The following is a 21423-nucleotide window of genomic DNA, read 5'->3' on the forward strand; positions in this document are numbered from 1 at the left end:
TGCTGTGGACAACCATACTCATCTCTGTCCACAGTCAACCCTCTACATCGTGCAGTGACCTTCGTTTCATTGCCATAGTCTTGTGGAAATGTCTTTAGTTGATGTGTTGATTATCAGACAGCCTGTAGTATTTGTCCATCATCATAAGGTAAAGTATGCTCTGTAAGATGCCCTGGATGGGGTCGCACTGAGTTGTCCAACTGTCCTGACACAAGTCGTTGTTGATCTCACTGTTGTAGGGGAAAGACTCTAGGGCTGCAGATAAGACTGTTGCCATGGTCCTGAAGGAGATACCAAGTAAGGCGTCATCAGAAGGGAAGCCCCTCCTCACAGTGACTACCAAGGTGGGCAGATGCATTTCAGAAACACCCCACCCACCCCCAATCCCAAACCCACCCCCTGGATTAAAGCAGAAAGTCCTCCTGTGTTGGTCACACTGAAACACGAGCAAAGCTTTGAGTGTCCTATAACTGACCTCTACTGTCTACTAACTCCTAACTTATGACTGTTGTATCTAACAAAGAAGCAAAAATTATTTCATTTCCAGCTGCTCTATGGGGTATAAAACCCACCTAATGCATCACTACGTTTGTACAAACAGAGCCTAATGATGTTACCATCTACACAAGTAACCTCAAATTCACTGCAATTATTCATGCGACTCTTTATCTTTTCCAATTAGCCTCTGCAACACTCGTAGTGCTCCTCCACTTCTATATTTAACACTGCATGGGGATTAACCACAAATTTCGTGTCCCATTCATAATCGGGTCAGTCAGACTTCCTCGTGAACTTTTTACACCTCATAAGCAGCTAATCCTCAGCACAAACAGTGTGTGAATGCATTTCCAAAAAATGCTATGTCACACAGCATGGCATTGAGCTGTTGGTGGTGTTCTTTGAACCAAAGACTGCAGCAAACTACTGCAGCCATTGCTGAGCTTTTCACTTCTTTGTTGCTTTTTAAGTGGTAAAGCTGGAGTCTATGCACCAAGTGCCAGTATGAGTTTTGTTGCCCTGTGCTTGATTGCTTCTGTGGGTGCTGCTGCTACGTGTGTGTCTATGTTTTAATAAGCTGTAGCATGCTTTACTCCTGTTTTATTTTCTAATGCAGTGTCTGGTTTGATAAGCTCTCATACAACAGATATAATTTTCCCACTTAAGTGTGGGGGGGATGTAATTATAGCCCCAAATTGTTTGCTGAGTCGACACCAACAGAGTACGATTTAAAGACTTATCTTAAACCAAAGTGTAAAGGGTCAGGAAGGAATCAGTGATTGTTAGCACACGTTTCCTGTATCTGACATTTCTGCTCATTTAAGATGCTCCAGTGAGGCTGAAATCAAATTAATGGAAATAATAGATCAATAACTTATTCTCAGTTTGGATGTTAGCAGCTCATATTTCTCCTGCTACTTTACATTGAGTTTTATTGCTGCTTCAAACAGGCAACGCTCCATCAGTTATGCTCAGCGAGTCTGATCGACCACCGGTGAATGAGGTGATAACAGCCTATTGAGTGTGCTGGTAGGTGGAGGAGGCCGCCAACTGGCAACATGCACGAGGCTGATAACAGCTGATGATGACCATTCATGGTCTAAAAACATTCAGACTGGGGGGGTTTACATTTTACAGCCTTCAAATGTCAATAGTCTTGTCTTAAGGCCCAGCATTGAGTGAAAAGAACATGAACACAAATGTCATTACCATTTCGGGTTTACTTCTCACAGTGCAATGATAACAGCATGTTTCCATAAGGCCACAGGCTTCAACTTTCAAAATGAATCAAAAATAACAAACAATAACAAAACAATATAAAACCTCTCATTTCATTTATTTATTTATAAAGCACGTTTAATAACAACAGGGAGCTGACCAAAGTGCTGTACAAAGTAATGACATTGACAACAATGACAGGTAAGAAAATTAAAAGAAAATTAGGATAAAAGAATTGGTAACTCTCATACAGTTTCGAAAGCCAGAGTAAAAAAATATGTTTTCAGATGCGATTTAAAAAGAGTAACAGTTGGGGCCTTTCTAACGTGGAGAGGTAGATCATTCCACATTTTCAGTGCCGCAAATGCCCGATCTCCTCTATGAACCATCCTAGGCTTATGTAAGGAGCAGGTGATCGCCTGATCGAAGGGCTCTAGAGGGCGTATAAAGCTGCAATAGGTCAGACAAACAGTCTGGTGCCTGGCCAATTAGCACTTTATAAGTCAAAAGTAACATTTTGAATTTAATTCTAAAACGCACTGGAAGCCAATGAAGGCTCTTCTCACTATTGTCTTCACATAATTATTAAAATGACCAAAGCTACAACAACTAATTAAAGACACAAACTTAGAGGCCCATCATACATACTAAGCAGGTCACACATGCATACACTGCATAATGTGTAGAAAGTGAGTTTCCTGTATCCTCTCTTTTTAAAAAGGTAGAAAAATACGTCAAATTATAACAGTTAAATCATATTTGAGTACCACAGACATGTAACAGTAACAACCACTTTGCTTGCTTTTTGCACGCCCTTCACCAAAACCCCCCCAGTGTTCACGCACTGTTGTTTAAACTTTTATGTGCTAAAATGATTAAAGGGTGTATATGAAAAAGTCAATTTTTCTGCAGATTTTTATTTTTTAATATCTGGATTGTCAGTTAGTCAAAATCAAAATCACCAGTAAAATAATCTTAAATGACAGCGTCGAAGCGAATGCTGGATGTTGTTTCCACTCGGCTGGACTCAACTCATGATTGAAGTGCTCTCCAGTGGCTGAGGCAGCAGTTTAAGAAGTGTCTCTGCCTGATGTCACTTAGCAAGTGACAGAGGCTAAGCCACAGCCGGTGGTCCCTTTAGCCGCATGTCAAGTCAAGTCAGGTTTGTTTGGAAAGCCCAAGATGATGCATGATGTCTGAATGGGCCTCACACAGACAGGCTTCAACCAGCCAGACTCTTTATGATGGTACATGAAAAAGAATCCGCATGAAACAAGACGTCACATTCACCTCTTCCTCTATTTAATTCACAGCTCTGATATCCTCATTTCTTCATCCATATAAAACTAAACTACAGTTATGATCTTCAGAACTGTGTGCTACTGTATGTGCAACAGATTTGCTGTTAATTATCAGTTTTTGTTTTATTTTTGTTATTTTGTTCATTTTTTATGGACTTTTAGTAAAAAAGGTAAGATTCAATGTGCAAAAAGTACCTTTTTAAGTATCCTAAAAAATGGATACATTCCTTTTTTAATATTACGTTGTACTTTTTTCACACTGTGTCTCCTAAAAACAAATCAGTCAGGCAAAATGTTGTACTGGGTAGAATATTTCAAACCTTTATTTACAAACAAAATTCAAATTGAATTAGTGTCCTTGGCCAAAATAGGCAGGGTTAACCTTGGTTTCGGGGCTAACCTACCATGACTGTCAATGCCAGGACAAACTGGAGTAACCAGAGAAATAAAAGATATCCAGGATCCTGTTGCTCTGAGGAAGCAGTGCTAACCACTGATCCATACCTCTGCCAGTTCCAGTCATTATAACAAGACACATTATAGAGCCAGCTGTTAGGACCGATCTTCAGCATTAATAAAACCAGTCTTGGACAAATCACAAGAAAAGTACAGAGCGATAGGCTGTTGAATTGATGATTTTTGTCCAAAGGCAGTCTGGTAGCAAGCTTTTAGTATGAAATAATGGCAGCTTTATTCTTCACTCAAATATATAAGGGAAGAAATTATTCTTTTTTTTTTAATATTTCACTTTTGACTCTGTTGCCTAAAGTCAAATCATATAAAGCCATCACGATGACTCATAAAACCCCAACAAGCCTTTGGGATGAATAGATCATCACCACCCACAAGAAACTGCTTGGAAACAAAAGTAACGAGTAAACAACCTGATGCATCGTGGAGAAGCTTTCTGATGATTTGTAAGAATCAATTTTGCATTTAAAAAAAGACTTGCTGCATAGTTATATAATCCCTGACCACAGCCCACAACCATGTGAACTCTATAAAGCATACAACCTTGACTCTTATCATTTTTCTAGACAACCATCCATCGCATAGCCGCCAGCTTTTAGCTAACAGCTGACATCAGTTCTCTTTGCCTTTATGTAGTGTTTTCCATCCTCTGCACCTCCTCCTACCCTCACCTCAGCCTCCTCTCCTTCAAGGCTCTGGTACACAATTCCCCTGACAGCAACATCTGAGAGTCAAGCCCAAGTGGCACAATTAGTTGAAGTTTTCTATTACATAATATTCTAGATTACTGCTTAAAGCACTTGTAAACAAAATGCCAAAGTGCTTTGCATAGGAGAGAGTTAAAAAAGAAAGGCAGCGAGGGAAAACAGTAACCTCCTCATAGCTCACAAAGCTCCTCTCCTGCCTTAGAAGTGAACCTGTAATTAGTGTTTGCATGCTACCTGCTCTGTGCCTCACACATCATCCCAGATAAACATGGTAGATTTTCTGTCCCCATTTTCTGGTTGATTGGAGGAGGAAAATGAAGAGGTCTCATCATTTCAAAGCCATGATTTAGAACAGACTCCTGTGGCAATTACACAAAGTGCTTTGAAGAACTACATCAGCTTACAGTGATCGTTTAGGGTTGGGCGTAGATCGTACAGGGTCCTCCATCAGAAGGCTGCCAGCAGTCATACAGAAACAACCTCATCTTCACAGGCGTGCCTCAACTTATAGGCTCAAAAGCGACCGTTCACAGTCAAATCAAGCTTTCAGTCTGTCAGACTCCACATTCACACTAACATCTTTAATGATGCACTTAGGCACAGCAGTGCTTTTGTGCTGAATGCTAATGGGTTATAGTTTCCTTTATGACCGTTCTAGTTTAGTGTTACCACGCTACCATATGTTCACCCTTAAGGCGAGACTAGTGTTTAACATTTAACCTTGAAAACATCCCAAATGAAGTCAGTTACAACGCCAAGCTTTACAACCTCAGGCCTCATGTATCACTCTGGAGGATTTTGAAATCCAGTAGGGTTGTCACCCTGTCCATAACACCAACCTGTGCTAAAATCTCTCATCCCAACTCACCAAATGATACGACCATAGTCATAGTAATGGTCATAGTAACACCAGATGGTGTCTTTAGTGAATGTGCCACACTTGGAAACTGTTGAAAAATGGAGTTGAGCCTTAAAATGAAGCCAGTGCAGAAATAGCAAAAACAAATGCAACAAATCAAATGGCCACTTGAAGCTGGTTTCAAAGCAAGTCGATGCCAATAGAGTCCCATGATGACATCCCCAACTTTTCAGCAGAATTAAACATATTTACACCCTTTTGCAGAACATTTTTGGTCTCTTTGCCTTAAAATTATATATATTTTAAGAGTGTGGCCGTTCTAAGTGACAGGGGGTGTTGATATAATCTTTATATGAAAGACTAACATATTTTAACATAGCCATTGTCAACCGAACAATGACTTTAAATATTTCGGCCGTAATCCTTTTTTTCCCCTTATTAATAAACCTTGATACCTGGATGCTTATACAGTAGAGATCTGTAATTCAAGGAGTAGCCCTGCACTAAAGCTAAACCTCCTTTATTGTCCATTTTACATTAAAGGCAACCATAATTTACAAAATGAGCAGTAAGTTTCTATAAAATAAAACTTGAAAGAAGTGATTAAAACCATTAACTCGTTAGGAAAGCCTTTACTGAGATCATAAACACTGCAGGCTTGTGTCCAACTTAAGAACTTAACTCCCATCAGGGGAGTTTAAAAAATGTAGGGTGGAGGCATTTTGGCTTTGGCTTCATTTTTCAGGGCCAGAAGCTACAGCCATCTATAGTCTGTGGGTGCCAGCTAATATCTATTAAATAACACGTTTTTCTGTCTGGTTAATTATAATGTCAGTCTATCCTCCAGTTCTGATGATGCTGTATATTTGCATGCATTTAACACTAATTAGCAGCTATTTGTTCCTGTGCCCCATACAGCCGATGTTTGCAACTTGTTCATCAAGCATGCTAATGTGGCTAACTGTTAGCTTAGCACTCCAACCTCTGATCTTATTCTGGCTCCAAAAACAGCATGGCAACAACCATAATGCCAGAACTGAAGCCTGAAAACAACATCCACAAACTACTGGGTGACATCTATTAAAAAAACCTGTCACTAAAAAGGCTAAGTGCCATCAGTGCATAATCACAAAGATTTATCACCTTGACTTAAAACTGAAATTTGCATCCTTGATTTAAAGAAAAGGCCTACTTTACCAAAGATGTAGTTTTGTGTGACGTTTGTCACCATATTGTTTCAAATGTCACATTTTCTGGGGATATGCTAATGTCAGCTGCCAGCAGAACATGGCTCAGCATGGATCCCAATCATGTCTGTCAAAACTTTAAATCTCAACACTATTCAATTAAATCAGAGCATTACTGGAGGACTCTAAATGATGTTTTCTAAATGATCCACATGCTGCTCATTTGACAGAACTGACCTTCAGTCAATCAATCAATCAAAAAATAAATAAATAAATAAACAGAGTGGAAAAATCCAAAGTCTTGTAACGTAGAAAAAAGGGTTATAAAAACGCATCTAAAAAGAAAACAGCCAAACTCACAAATGATTTATTAGATGCTTTGAATGGGAAATGCTTCTTATCATGGTTATCGTCCACTGCATGAAAACACAGCTGCAATCCAAATGCTCAGTCGCTGTGAGCATGTGCACTTATGAATGCCTGTTAAGGCGTAAAGAGAACACTATACAATATCTATACAGCTCAACTGGTATTTAACGACTCGGTTAGCTCGAAGCATGATGTGTTAAGTACATTAAAATCAGAAATAAGACTTCAATCCTGAAGACACCAGACAGAAGGAAATCTTCTGTTTTATTCTTACGTGCAACATGCTAGAGAATGCATTTGACTGCATGCACTCATGCATAGGTACCACAGGCAATATAACAGAGCTGATTGATGCTTCATTTAAACATCAAAGCTGTCAATACAGAAATCTATACAGGAAACAGAACATATTAATGTACCAGGAAATTAGTACATTAACTATCAAATAGTCAATTACCTGAACTGCTCACAGTCAGTTCACTGTTAATCTGAATAAACATTTAATTAAGTAATGTTTTCACAAAATAACGGTCTGCAACACCAGTTACTTGTGTAACTGTAATTAAAGTTGCTAAAATACTTTACATACAAAAAGGTTCAGATGAATATGAGGAGACATGATGGTGAAACCTGTCAAAGTATGTTGGAAAGCTCATTATGTTAAAAAAAATTATACATAACACAACAACTGATTTGATCCATTTCAGTCTGACTTTAGGGGAAAAATCAGTACAGGAGCTGTTTTATTGCAGTTAGGCTTATGAACAGCACTTTAACTTCGTTCATTTTGCTCTTGTTATTTTACTGGATCTAACTGTAGCGTTTGATTTTGCCAACCATTCGCTTCAATAGAGTGAAGCTGGCTACACACTGGAGACCTTACTGGGCAACTTCAAGCGAGTACAAACGACATATCCACCGAAATGGGCAGGAAATAAACTCATCTCAATCCTCTAGGAAGCAACCGAAGTGACTACCAATGAGAGTGAAGATTACCTTTGACTGACTGGTAGTAAATAAGCATCGCCTAGGCAACTGGGGCCATGAATGTTAGAGCCATCAGTTTCAACGTGATGTGTGACAAGCTAATCGCTGCTCATGTGAGATGGTGTAGATGGAAAGGCACTCGAGTGGCTCTTATGCGGTTTATCAAACAGAGTACATCTCAACACGTGGGATCCCACAGGGCTCAGTCCTTGGACCTGTTTTGTTTCCTTTATATCTGCATCTATTCAGCCATGTAATCCATAATTATACACGAGTGTCTCACCATCTTATGTGCCAATGATTGCCATGTTCATGTCTCATTTAGTCTCCGGCCACACTGCCATTACGAACTGTGTACCTTTAATTCTTACTGCTGAACTCTGATAAAAACTTAAGTCCTCATTATTGGTCCTGATCATATTTCTAATAATGTTAGTCCCCTTTGTTGGACAAGTAATAACTGAGTAAAAGCAATCTACTAAAAACTTGACATTATTTTCAATCACCGACTCAGTTTTAGCCACATGTCAAAGTCTAATCCATTTTTGCTTTATACAGAATGACTCCAGACTGCAGTTTAAGATTAAATCACTCCATGGTATGGCTCCACTTTAGATCTCAGAATATCACCCTCAGACTCACAGCAGACAATCGATTAAAGGCTCCACAGTCCAGTCTTTAAAACAAAGGGACACTGTGCTTTCACTGTTTTAGCCCAAAACTGTTGGGCAATTTTTCTTTGACCATTAGGCTCAACACAATCAGGTGCTATTGAAAGAAAAACCCACCTCTATAAATGGGCTTTTGTATAATGTTTTATAGTATTTTCTTATATTTTTAGCCTTGCCTGCATTGCCTATTGTTTGTACACATATATATATGTCACTCTCTATAGTGAGATGGCAAAAACATAAACAGGAAACAGAAAAATAGAAGAGCAATGGAAGAATTTTTCCTCTCACAGAAACATTGACACCTATGGGGTTTTTTTCTTTTTAACTCAGGTGATATGAGTTGATTGAGAACAAGTGATTTAATTAAAAGCAACAAAAAGTCACTTAAGATGAGTCACTTCCTGCATTAAAGGCCAGCAGCTGAGCGGTTATCCGGGTTAGGGTTAGTTCAAATAAAGCATGCACTCCTTTCACACCGCTAACAGCTGTAACTGATTCAGCAGTGGCTTAGCCTCCACTCACACTCAACTGCACCTTTGCAGAGCAAGCACAGTCTGTAAATCACTTAATATGACCTTTAAAAACAAGTCCACCATCATGGATTTCATTTTAAGATTGGTTGCTTCAGACCAAATTGGACAATAACACACCGGCTGGCAACAAAAGGTGAAATAAGGCTACTCGGCGTTGTGAGACTTCCCATGGACAAAATCTCTACTCAGACAGCAGAGCAGCACAAACACAGCCTAATTATCTGTGCTGGGTCACTGTTCCTGTTACTCAGCACAATCTCTCACTCCACAAACTAACGGCCCGTCTCTGGGTATTATTCATGTCCTCTTTAAAGCATCTCTGCTGCAGAGCAAGGATAAAACCAAAGCTGTCATTTCACTTCTCCCCTTGCTGATCACCACTGATAAATAAGAGTAAGAAAAAAAACACAAAGAAGAATTCATATAATGTCAGTATAATGTAGTAGAGGCACAACATATAATATGTTACCCTGCTTCTCTTGAGTTTTTCCAGTTTTCTAATTGGTTTTTATTTTCATTCATTCAGTAAAAGGACTAGATGTTACAGTCCCTGGTAATGCATTGCTTTAAATAGAGAAAATCTTGGGGGATGGCTGTTATGAGGAAACGAAGCCCAGAAACTTTACCAGCGGCACACATCGTTGTGTGCCTCAACTTTCGGTCTTTTACCCAGGCTAATCTGCCATTTTTCCTTGGTTAGGTCTAGGGATTAGAGATCTGATCTAGATTATCATATTAAAATTTGGGACACATCGTCAGCAGTGGACCTTGGATTCATCGGGTGTTTCGGCCATTATCACTGGACACCCTCATCCAAGAGGCCCTGCCAGGGCTGATCAGGCCCCGGAGTGTGTCAGTGGTTTATGTTAACTTGTTATTTCTCTTCTTCTTTCTCCTGTTTAGGTTTCTACAATTTATTCGCTATTCAATGCAACTGAGAAATACTTACCTCTTTAACATTTATGGAGCCTCATTTTAATTTAATTTTCCCTTTTGGCTTTTAATTCAGTTTAGTTTCAGTTTGTTTCCAGAGTGCGTTTGTTTATTCGTTTTTAAAAATGTTTACTTTAGTTTCTATTAGTTTCAGTGCTATTTCTAGTCCTCATTAATTATTATTGCACAGAGGACATGTGTGAGAACAGCGTTCAGGAAAAGCACGTGACTCACAGTCTTGTACACACCAAAGTCTGATCAGGAAACAAACGCTGAAACTAAGAATATTTCCTGTATATATCTTCAAATTTTATTTCAGTTGGTTTTCCAAGTTCACAAAATCGCAGTTTGAATATTTTTCAGTGGTTTCATTTTTATCTTTGTTACCTGAAATGTTTTTTCACACGTTTTGACATTTAGCTTGGCGGAGCAGATCCTAAAGAAGGTGAATGACTCCCCAATCAAAGAGACAAATGGCTTTTACGTCCACTGGACTTTTCTCGTCTTGCTGACTACTGAAAGCTGCTCTTTCCTGTCGACACACATTTACACAGATCTTTCTAACACGCGCATTGATGATTACCTGTCACACGGCCATGTTACAATGACCATTTAGCCCAATATTCATGTCTCTGAGCCCGCGGTCAGATATTTGTTTTTCATAATTTCTCCAACAGAGGTCGAGCAGGGCCCAGCGTGCACTCCAGATTTATTCAGGAAGTCAGCATAATTGTAAAGTAATATAACACTATCAAAAGCCCATCCAACACTTCATCGAGCATATGGCAGATTGTGCTCAGCGCACTTCATGCTTGCTAACTAACAGGACCTTCATTAAAATTCTGCTTGTGGCCATGGCCTGCAGAGCAACAACAGGAAATGTCACATTTCCTCGCTGCCAGCATTATGGACACGCTACACAATGACATCACCGGTGGCGGCTGCTTTCCTCTCCAAATGATGAAGAAATGGCTGGCAAATTGAGACCAGCTGCACCTGAAGTGTTGTGAGGATTCGTAGTACCAATAATGAACTGGATGTGACCTATTCAGCAGCTGCTCTGGCAACCCTACAAATTGGTGCATCAAAGGCAAAGTGATTAGCATTTCATGGTTTGGAAGGTGAGATAAGCAGGAATGGTTGTGTAATTATTGTTCTGGACACCAAGCAGCTCCGAGTCCAGCTCATCTGGATCTCAGTGCATGACACACACTCCAATAACCTGCTCTTCTTTCTGTAGTAACCTGAGGGTTTGTTGGTACCATAGAGATGTGATTGTGTGATAACAATCATGAAATACCAGCTGTGTTCAACCATATGTGCACATATCAGTTTGCAGAGAGAAGTCACAGTGGGCTTAGCCGAGAGGCCGCAGGTTCAGTATGTGCCGTCACATGCTGTCGTTAAATAATGTGCACCACGAGCATGTCTCCCCCTAAAGGACAGAGTTGTAGAAGTTTACACACTCAGGGATTTGACATTATAGCTCTGCTGTCATATGAACCAGTGGCCTGAATTTCCCCTCATAATAATAAGGCTTTGGGGGGGCTTTCACAGAGGATTTGAAGGGAGTTTAGCATGAGAGACATGCGAAGAGAGCCTGAACTGTCTCATGTGTTTGTCCCTGCAGCTGGTGAGTGAGCAACAAGAGAGCCGCCCGCTTCTAAGCCCTTCTATCGACGATTTCCTCTGCGAGACCAAGTGCGATGGGGTTTCCCGCCCAGTTACTTCCAACACAGCCGGTACAGCACTTTTATTTCCGCATTTAAGCTGATGATAATGTGCTTACATCAAGTATTTTTCTTTCATTTGTACAAGAATTATATTTAAATCTACTCATATTTAATAGCCAGGAAAACCTTTCTGAGCCATGTTGGGACTAGAACAAATGGATGTCACTTCCTCTTTTTATCCAACACGGCCAAAATCCTGGAGACGAGTTTCTTTCTTTTATATAATTTGCCTGTGCCTCAAGTCAGATCAATAGACCTTCATATATTATATGATATTTTGATTCTTCACTGTCCACAGGTTGCACTCAGTGATGCCCAGTGCTTGCACAAACATTAGCTGTTGAAGGATGTACTGTATATATATTAAAAAAAGGTTTTAGCATCTAACAAAGGCTCATTCTAACATTTCCTTTTCAGCTCTATTTCCAGTTTTAACACTATCCCTACTAAACACCCCAGTAATCAGTTTTATTCACCTCATACAATAATGTTTCCTGTGATTCTCACACATTATAGTGGACTGATTTATTTTCTACTTCAAACATTAAAACTGACTATATTTAAAGAATTATAATACAAATGTATTATAATTAGTGCTTTAAATGATTGTTTGTGCTAAAATAATCTGGATCAGACTCACTGTTGAGAAACTCAACCATCTGACATTAACAGAAGCTGAACACCATCTTGATTTCCACATGGCATCAACAGTTTGCAGATCAGACAGCTGACACATGTCATCTCTCGTCAGCTGAGAAAAATGCTGTGAGCAACTCTGTCTCTCCCTAATGGAAAAATCCTGTCTACCATTATGTTTAGGAACATAAACTGCAAAACTGAGGGATTTATTTCTCATTGTGAGTTGGAAATAAGAAGTCAAAAATAAGAATAAAACCCTGTGTTTAGGCACTCGTTCACTCAGTATACACCCAAATTTCATTGGGTCCAGTCTCCTGCTGCTGCAGTTTGCAGCTACATAAAATGATGCAGGTGAAGCAAATTTTAGGTTTGATTGTTTGTGAACTTGTTTTCATGCTGGATGGAAGTTTCCGGAACCGTACGACACTTAACAAAATCGAACAAGCAAAGATAATTACGAGCTCAAGTATGCTAATCCACATGAGTCCTCCACGATGATGCTTTCTCTGTTTCACTTCCATCTGCTGTTCAGGTCGACAGCAGCGGGTTTTTTGCTCTTCTGAGTCTTAAAAACCTCACAGTTAATTATGAATTGATGTCACAGGTATCTGGGGTTTAGAACCGAGTCAATTATACATCTATTTAAATTTGTGATTTAAATGAAAACCACAGAATCAGCTGGCTGTCTCTGCTGAAAAGAAAACAGCGCAGAGGTTTGGGGGTCTCCATCAGGACCAATGCAGCTCTGACATTAACGTATTCACAGAAAGTCGCTTCACCAACACTCTTCTGCTCTCATTTTCTCCTTTTGTCATCACTTTGATGTTTACTTGCTAGTTTAAATAGTCAAAGGAAGGCTTGAAGGATGTGTCATTAACAATGTGTTCTTTATAAAACTGTTAAATATAAATGTCCTCATGTGATTTAGTGAAACACATCTGAAAGTCTGACATGTGGCTGGATTTTGATGCAGTTTAATTGTTAATATCGTAGTAAAATCCTCGTTTAACATATTGTTTGTCCTTCGTGGGTAACCAAAACACCACAGCATGGGCTCATTTCTCTGAACGTACCTTGAGGTATTTGCAGCTCGAAGCCTATCCAAGTCATCTTGGTGCCCAAAACTAATCAAAATGTAAATTAAAACACAAACTAATTCTGGCTGAAAATCCTGAGTTTGGGACCACCAGCCTGCCCTGCTCTACCTTTCTTTCACCTGCACTCCCGTCGGAGCTACTTCCTGTCCTTAAATCACAAGGTGATGTGGTAGGATTGTGTCAATACATGATATTCTTGGGAATTGAAGTTTAAAAAGTGATTGCCAAAGATGACATTTCGATTGTTACTAGTAAATTAAACATTAAACAAATTAAACACTGATGTGTGCACACATGGTCCATTCTTGGATTGTTGCGCACTTAAATGTGGGTGTGGGGAGTAGCTTCCTTCATCAATCACAAAACAACAGAGTGTCATTTTGTCCACTGGCTTGATTTTAAACTGGAGACGCACAAAACTGTGTTTGCCGATCAGACTGATGCATCACAGCTGTTGTGGCATCGAGGCAGTGGACAGGTCACCCTGCTGTAGTTGTGTCAGGCCTTTCGTTTTGTGATGATGGAGGGTCACACGTCCCTCTAACTTTGTGGCCAATAATACGTTCTCTCTCCTCTGCAGCAGCGATTCACCGCTGAACAGTTTGGTCTTTGTCCAAACTGTTTCACACACTCGGAGCTCTGATGTGGCCCGATGGAGACCACTGGTACGAGATAATCAGCTGTAATTTGTCATAATGTTTTGGCTCGCTGGTGTCAAACTGAAGAGATCGGCACTCTCGATGTCTCAGTGGTCATATTTACTTGTTTACTACAAACCCACTGGCCACTACACAGTAACTTCTACTTCTAAATGCTTACTGTGCGCTGTATTTCTTCCTAGCATCATCACTTCAAGGAGACTCTGGGTGGCAAAACAATTTTTACATCACTGTCTCTTCATAAAGCGTTCGTGATTCTTTTGATGCTGAAAACTCTTCAGGCAAGCATCCACACGAGTGTGTCTCCCTTGATTTCTAATTGTATTTGTCATCTAAAGAGCACAAGGCTGGGAAGACGAGCACACTCTCTAATTATGCAGAGATTTCAGTCAACAAATACTCTCAGTTGCTTGACATGAAGCAGCAGCATGCCAGTTATGCAGTCACGTGCCTGCACTTTTAAGCTCGTATGGCTCAAAAGACGATCGGGCTCCTCGGAGGTGAGCAAGAAAAGTTTGTGGGTTCCTCAAATATCCAGTGTATGAAAACGTTTTAGTGTGGGTTTTAGCAAGTCATGAATTTTTAATCTAACCTCACAAAAACATGTCATGTATTTGGTTTGCAGTGTTTCTCACTAAATTACTGATGGGAAATAAAGGAAGCGAGTCTACTGCAAAAGGAAAAAATGCCACGATAGATACGATGCAAAGGTTTTTAGTCCCCACTCATTTCTTTATATTTTTGCTTCCAAGGAGCCAGACTCTCTTAGAATTTTTTAAATAGCCCTGAGCAGGAGTTCTTCAGCCTCTGAAGATCTTTCAAAGTTCGTCTCCTTTTTCATTTTTAGTCCTCTCCTTGTACCTGAGCATTTTCACAGTAATGTTTTCTTGTTTGTTGAGCCACATAACATGGATCTGTGACTCATTTAAGCACAACAACCATTGTTGTAGCCACACATATCGGACAACAGTTGCATTTTCCCAATTATAACTCCAGGCACTTACGAGCAGCCTGTCACAAAAACTCCTTTTTAGTTGAATTCTTGAAAAATGCCAACGATAACACAGTTTGACAGGAAGTGAATTGTATTTTTGCACCAATAAGGTGATTTCCAAAGAACTGACAAAGGCATGGCATACCACAACATGGTGTGCAGTATCTTCTTAAAAAATCTGAGAGAACTGGAGGACAAAAGAAGGAGTGACACGCCTAAAAAACAGTATCTGAAAGTCACATAAAAAAGGCCATCTGGAAGGCGTATGATTGGCTCCAGCTTCATTTTTTTAGCATGGCAATGGTCCCAAACACACTGTCTGGATAGAGAAACACAATGAAACACCATCAGTCCCCATCAGTGGACTGGCCTCCCCATCAGTGGACTGGCCTCCCCAGAGCTAAATCTCAAATTGATGGAGATCCAAGGATCAGCTTTGACTGTCCAATGAGACGTGGGGAGAACTAGAAGAATGCTTCAACAAATCATATTTGTCTAACGCAGTTCCTGCTGTACTGAGGAGAAAACATGCTCATAACAAATGCTGACTTTCAAGTTTCCAAACGATCGCTCCACCTGTTCACCTACAAAGTACAAAGGAACGAGCGATGGTTTGCACAGTTTTCTATTCGTACACAATGTCTGATAAAATCTAACAGTTTTCATCGTGGAGGCAGAAAAATGCATTTCTAGGGAAATTATTGTCAGCCAGAACTGCGAACATGTGCATCTGTCATTGCTTTATTTATGTTGTGAACATTAACTTGGTTAGTTGTAATGTTCCCGGGAGTTTAAGATTACTCCTCGTGCAGCTAAAATTATTTTTCTTTCACAAATTGAAAGAAAACACAACAAATCAAAATCAGTAATAATTATATAAAAAAATAAATGTGTCTGTAAAAGGTAAAAACAGAGGTGCCCTCTCCTGCTTTTGCCGCTCTGCTGACTCGTGCTTGAGTTACTGCACTGACCAAACTGCCTCCAGAGCCCGTCTCATCCTTAGCAGACCGTGCAGTCATTTGCAGTATATTTAGATTGGCTGAAAAGAGCAGCAGCAAATTTTTAGATGCCCACCTAAGGGGGAATACTCCAGCTTAAGTACCCCTGACAGGTCTACATGCCACGTCAGAAACCGTGCCGATCAAAATCAAAGCCCGTGGTGCACAAAAAGTGAAGCCTGCTATTCAGTCTCATTACAAAGTTTTACAAGTTTGATGCAAACTCGAAGGCCTCTTAAAGTAAAGTAAGTTGCAAATTACATTTGAGATAAGGAGATGGTCAACTCACAGATTACTAATTTTTAAAAAAGACCAGAGTGAGGGGGGAAAGTACTCCAACTTATTTTACAGATTTGATCAAATTAGAACACATTTAATGAATGAAGTTTCCATGGCTATCAATGATCCTTCAGATGACAGATGAGAAGCTAACCATGTGCCATCTCCTCACAGTTCTCTCTTCAACTCTGGACCTGCTAGATCTCAGCGAACCTGGAGAGAGGAGGAACAGCAGGGACAGAAAGAGTGCCCTGTTGTCCCAGGGAGACAGCCAGAAGAACACCTCACACAGGAAAAAGACAGATGAGACGGAGCTGATCCAGGTGGAAGTTGAACATACGGGACCAAGCATGCGAACCCCAGAGAGGGCATCACTGGACTCAGGTAGAGAGACGCTCCAAAGTTTGGGTGATTTTCTGTCAGTAACACTAAATCACACTTAGTATCAGGGATGACCTGCTCCAATAAAACTGAATCCGCCCCGCGCTGCCAACACTAATGTGCAAACGTGGTCAAGCCTTCACCAGCCTCCACTCGAGCCCTCTGACACACCTTATAATTTGAACAACTACAACTCCCATCATCTCGTGCTGAAGTGACCTCACACGTGCACAAGAGTGTCCACAGAAGCACTGAGTCGATTTAATGTAATGAAAGGGATAAAAGAAAAGAAACAGCCAGTTCCTTTTGTGTTTGCCGGTTGAAAAGGTTAAAGTCTGTAATTGTGCAGAGCCGCGGTGTGGTGAATAACTCATGGGAGGGAGACTGATTATAACTGTGATGTCATTTGTGGACAGCTGATCGTCTCCTCGTTTTTTAATTTGTTTAGATGTCGGCGGCATTAATTGTTTTGTTTTTTAGCTAATTATTTGACTCTCAGAAAGACGTGTTAAAAGGTTTGTGTTTCAAAGCTGGAAAAAATAACTTATCTTTGAAAATTAGTGTCACCATTTAATTGCACACCAAATCTGATTAATTTTGCTTTTTGTTCTGAACACATTAGCTTTTCCCCAAATTAACAGAAAGTGAAACATCTGTGTATGTTTCACGGGCAAATTTGAAATGACATTTCTTTGTTTTTCCATGTTTCACTTTAGTCGCTTACATTCGTTTGGTTTTTTGTTATGTTATTACTGTCACCAGTTACAATCGGCTCACTGGATAAATGGGAAGAATTGAATCCCAACCCTGAAAGGAATGGCAACAGAAAATGGAAGCTGGAGAGACGACGTTCTTCTAAAAATTCATCTAATGAGTTTCTGTGGTAGGTGCTTACCTCTATATTACTCTGACTGGATAATAATGATATCATCTTTTTCATATCTGTCCAGCATCATTATTATTTACACTGGAAATCTGAATTCCCTGTCAGATGTCTAATAATCAGTAGCCAAAGTCTCAGAGCTTACGCAGCTTTTTGTGCATTAAAATTTGTGTCACTTTGTAGGAAAAATGTCCTTCAGACTTGTTTTTATCCCACCTCTAAGAACCGTCTTAGGCTACGTTCACACTGCAGGCGAAAGCACATCAAATCCGACTTTTCTGACCCTGCGACTCATATCCGATCATGGTATGACCGTGTGAACGGCACATTGAGAGACCAGTGTCGGAGTGTTAAAGAACAGCTTTGAAATTCTCATGAGTTGTTTGCAAAAGAAAAATCACCATCATAATGCAGCTACCCCTTCGGCGCCAGCTGTGGGCTCAAGGCCGGAGCTGAACAAAACTCCCTGATAACGACTGTGTTGAGTCTGTTCTTCCCGTTCCCTACAAGGCCACCTGGGTTGGCTGGAAGACTGTTTTAGCCTGGCAGGGCGAAGGACACTGTCTCAGCTGAACTCTGGACACGCACACACATACATATACACTGATAAGCACTCACCGACGCATCACCCTCCCTACCCCGGATCCAACGCCACCTATAACGCTTACCTCCCCCATGATGTGGACATCGGATCAGCTGGAGGCGCAGTCGAAGATTGCAGCGGTCCCAGATCAGATGTACACACTGGAACTCTTTCCCATGTTGCTGTCTGTGTTTATTGTGCTATGGTGTGTTGATATCTGTGCATTCCTGTATTATCCTTCTGTGTTACACATTTCGATGTTTTTTTCCTCGCTACCTAGCCTGACCTGTCTCCCCAGTGTGATGTTTGTGTATTGTATGTACGGTCGGCAAGGTCTGTCATCTCGGTTGTGGGCAAAAGACCTGCAACTGACAAATAAAGGCTATCTCATCTCATCTCATCTCATCTCATCTCATCAAGTCCGATATTTTCAAATCCGATCTGGGTCACTTTCGTATGTGGTACTGAATCCGATACATATCCGATGTTTTAGAAAGTGACTGCTGTTTGATGGTCATGTCGCATTAAATCCGTCTTTTACGTCACTGACACAAGACAGACACCAACTATCAGCGCCCAGGAAGACATTGTGAACGCTTCCTGGTCACTAACTAGATGTTAGTGAAACTGTTGGGAAGACAATGTTGGAGAAACGTGAACATTTTATTTGTACTGCTCCTCTCTAAAACAGTAATACGGATAAACTGTAATAAGGATAATTATTAGGCCATATGTAAATAACTTTACACTTATTATTATAACTTAAAGCAAAATTGGGAAACGTAAAGTCCGAAGTCTTTACATTAAGGCCATCAGTCAAACACTACTGCTTGCTCTGGGTCTAAACAGAGCGCGTTGTGTGTGACGTCTTCTTTTGCGCATGCGGCCGCTTTGAGCGTTCACACTAGAGACCGTTTGCTGTCACATTTTATTTGTAGTTTGAACAAGCAGACAAAAAAAAATCGGATTTGATCAAAAATTCAGAATTGAGCATTAAGACCTGCAGAGTGAACGTAGCCTTGGTGTCTACATGTTCAGAGTTTTTAGGCCCACGACTTTGCTCCGTTCACTCACACTTCCTTTGCTTCCTTCTTGTTAGACAAACAGACCTGCTGAACATTTTAGGTAACTGAGGAAACATTACTTTAGTAGACGGTGAAACAGGGGAGACCGAATGTTTGTCCACCTGTTGATTATATAGTGTTTTATCTGCTATTGGCAGAGTTCAAAGGTAAATATTTACCATGGTGATGTTTTATGCAAACATGTAATAAAATTACATTTTTTCATCTAATTATTCATCTTTAAAGCTCTATTGCCAACATGTTTAACATGCTGGCTTATCCCAGTCCTCTCTCTTTTTTCTTTAGGTCCTTAGATTGTAAACCACAGATAGACTCTTCAAATAAGAATACCCTGGAAGCAAATACCAAACTGGAACCAGAGTCTGCACTGGCGTCACAAGTAAGTGCTCAGAGTGTGAGCGGAAGGCAGGAATCCTCATTAATGCACTGTGTGCGCACTCGAAGCCAACGTCTTTTTTAACTGAGAAAGCTTTCCACATCTCCGACATTAGCGTTTCCCTTTCCAGAACCCCCCCAGCACCACCACCCTCCTTGAGAAAATCAAACTACATGAACATACAACTGCAGGAAAAGGCTGTGGAACCTCCCAGCATTGATTGCCTGTCGTGTCCTGAGTCTTTGTCTAAATCACACTTTTAAACAAGTACAAGTGACCACATTAATGTCACACATTCCTACTTTGTGTAGGCTTTGTGAATGTCTGAGATCCTGATGTTTCCGAAAACTGACGTCAGAGGTTCAGTTTCAGAAGCTGGAATCAGAAGAAGAGCACGCCGCTGTAAATAAAGGCCGTCAAAATCTGCTTCTTGACATTCACGTAAAGATTTCGTGATGGGACAAATGGGACTCTATAGGAAAGATTATTAAGAAGCATGAAGCTGTAAAATGCCATAGAAGAGACTTTTTCAACATCACTCCATTTTCTAAACCACCGTTTATCAAATTTTGAGACCCATGGAGCTGACGCCAGTCAGACGCAGGGAACACCCTGGGAACATCCAGGACAGGTTATCAGTTACCAGTTCATGCTCCATATTGCACCTACAGTCAATTTAAAATCTCCAATAAAACTAACAGGGTGGAAGTCAGAGTACCCAGAGATGAGCCACACACGCACAGGGAGCTGGAGGAAACTGAGGAAATTTTCCCAAAAGAGGGAGTTCTGCAGGGATTATTTTTAAAAAGCACAAATCAGCTTCAAAAATGTCTGTTTTTGTGACTCTGATAAAGATCAGTCCAGATGTTAGGAGTAATCAGTGCAGAAATCCTGGTCATTCCAAAGGGTTTACAAACTTTTTTACTGTATTGTTCTGATTGTTGCACCGTTATATACGTTTGAAGAACTGATGACTTAAGCTTTATTTACCAACTGCATGTTTATGTTGTGTTACAATGAAAGTTTGTATCTAATAAGACACCCGACTGTGTGTTGTTTACCCATCATTTTGTCCTAACACCTACAATTCTTCCATTTCAGCTCAACAGGCAGTATATTAGTGGAAGACATGTAAGCCTCCCTATGCATCCTTTCATATAACACTGAAAGACTTATACATTTGTACCAGTGAAACAGCATCACACCTTCTCAGAATATCTGGCTCTAAAGACCAAAGACAAGGTGACTGTACTGAGAGCAAAAAGTAAGATAAAGATCAAAGTTGGCCTTGGGATGGATTCCTTTGTGGTGCTACTAGGTCCAAATGTCAAGCGCTTTCTGCCTTAGTTGGTGTCTGTGTGTAGGTCTGCATAAGGGTCTTGTTTTCAGACGCCATTATTAGATTAATAGCCTATGAATTATTCAGCAGCCTTACTCCAAACCCATTAGTGTTGAGCTCACCGAGCTAGCTAAGCCTATATCACCTTTTCAGCACGCTGATAAATAATAGATTTGGGATTAAAGATAGCTGTCCGAGACGGGGGCCGGGGAGCTATTGGCAAACAAACACACCAAATTTGTTTTACTCAGGAGTTACATTGTAGCTCGCTGACAGAGATACTGTAAAGAGTGGTTTTAGCTTCCCACACAGCAGGTACAACACGCACACAGAAAAAAAATGCATGCAAAGATGAGGCGGGTCCTGCATGAGATTTACATACACGAACTAACAAGTGTATAACTCAACCTTCAAAGGAAAAATCCACCCTCTTTATTTTGTGGAGTTAAACATCAAGGAGGAGAAAGAATCGTCATTTATTTTATATGTTTAAAAACATGAAAAAAAATCTTTTTATGATGCAGTTACAGTGCATGCTCACTGTGAGCTCCAGCTTCACGCTTCAAGGTTTTATTGTTTCCTCAGTCCCTGCTTTTAAAGAGCTCATCCAACTGTAATTTGCCAGTAAGTCCTCATCCTA

General features: G+C 40.3%; 1 protein-coding gene across 5 annotated transcripts in view; it reads left to right on the top strand.

Annotated features, from left to right (window-relative positions):
• Nucleotides 1-21423, top strand: part of pex5la (peroxisomal biogenesis factor 5-like a) — a 110965-nt gene that overhangs the window by 52271 nt on the left and 37271 nt on the right. For 3 of the 5 annotated variants that reach the window (XM_084922009.1, XM_084922012.1, XM_084922011.1), the window contains 6 exons: nucleotides 240-344; nucleotides 11368-11479; nucleotides 16311-16520; nucleotides 17280-17400; nucleotides 19354-19447; nucleotides 20546-20575. In XM_084922009.1, the coding sequence (XP_084778135.1) occupies nucleotides 240-344; nucleotides 11368-11479; nucleotides 16311-16520; nucleotides 17280-17400; nucleotides 19354-19447; nucleotides 20546-20575 (672 nt within the window). The remainder of the gene's footprint in view (nucleotides 1-239; nucleotides 345-11367; nucleotides 11480-16310; nucleotides 16521-17279; nucleotides 17401-19353; nucleotides 19448-20545; nucleotides 20576-21423) is intronic. The other 2 variants (XM_084922010.1, XM_084922013.1) reach the window with 2 other exon arrangements.

This window comes from Perissodus microlepis, chromosome 23, assembly GCF_051167445.1.
Source record: "Perissodus microlepis isolate ML-2025 ecotype Zambia chromosome 23, ASM5116744v1, whole genome shotgun sequence".
NCBI classification, from domain to species: domain Eukaryota; kingdom Metazoa; phylum Chordata; class Actinopteri; order Cichliformes; family Cichlidae; genus Perissodus; species Perissodus microlepis.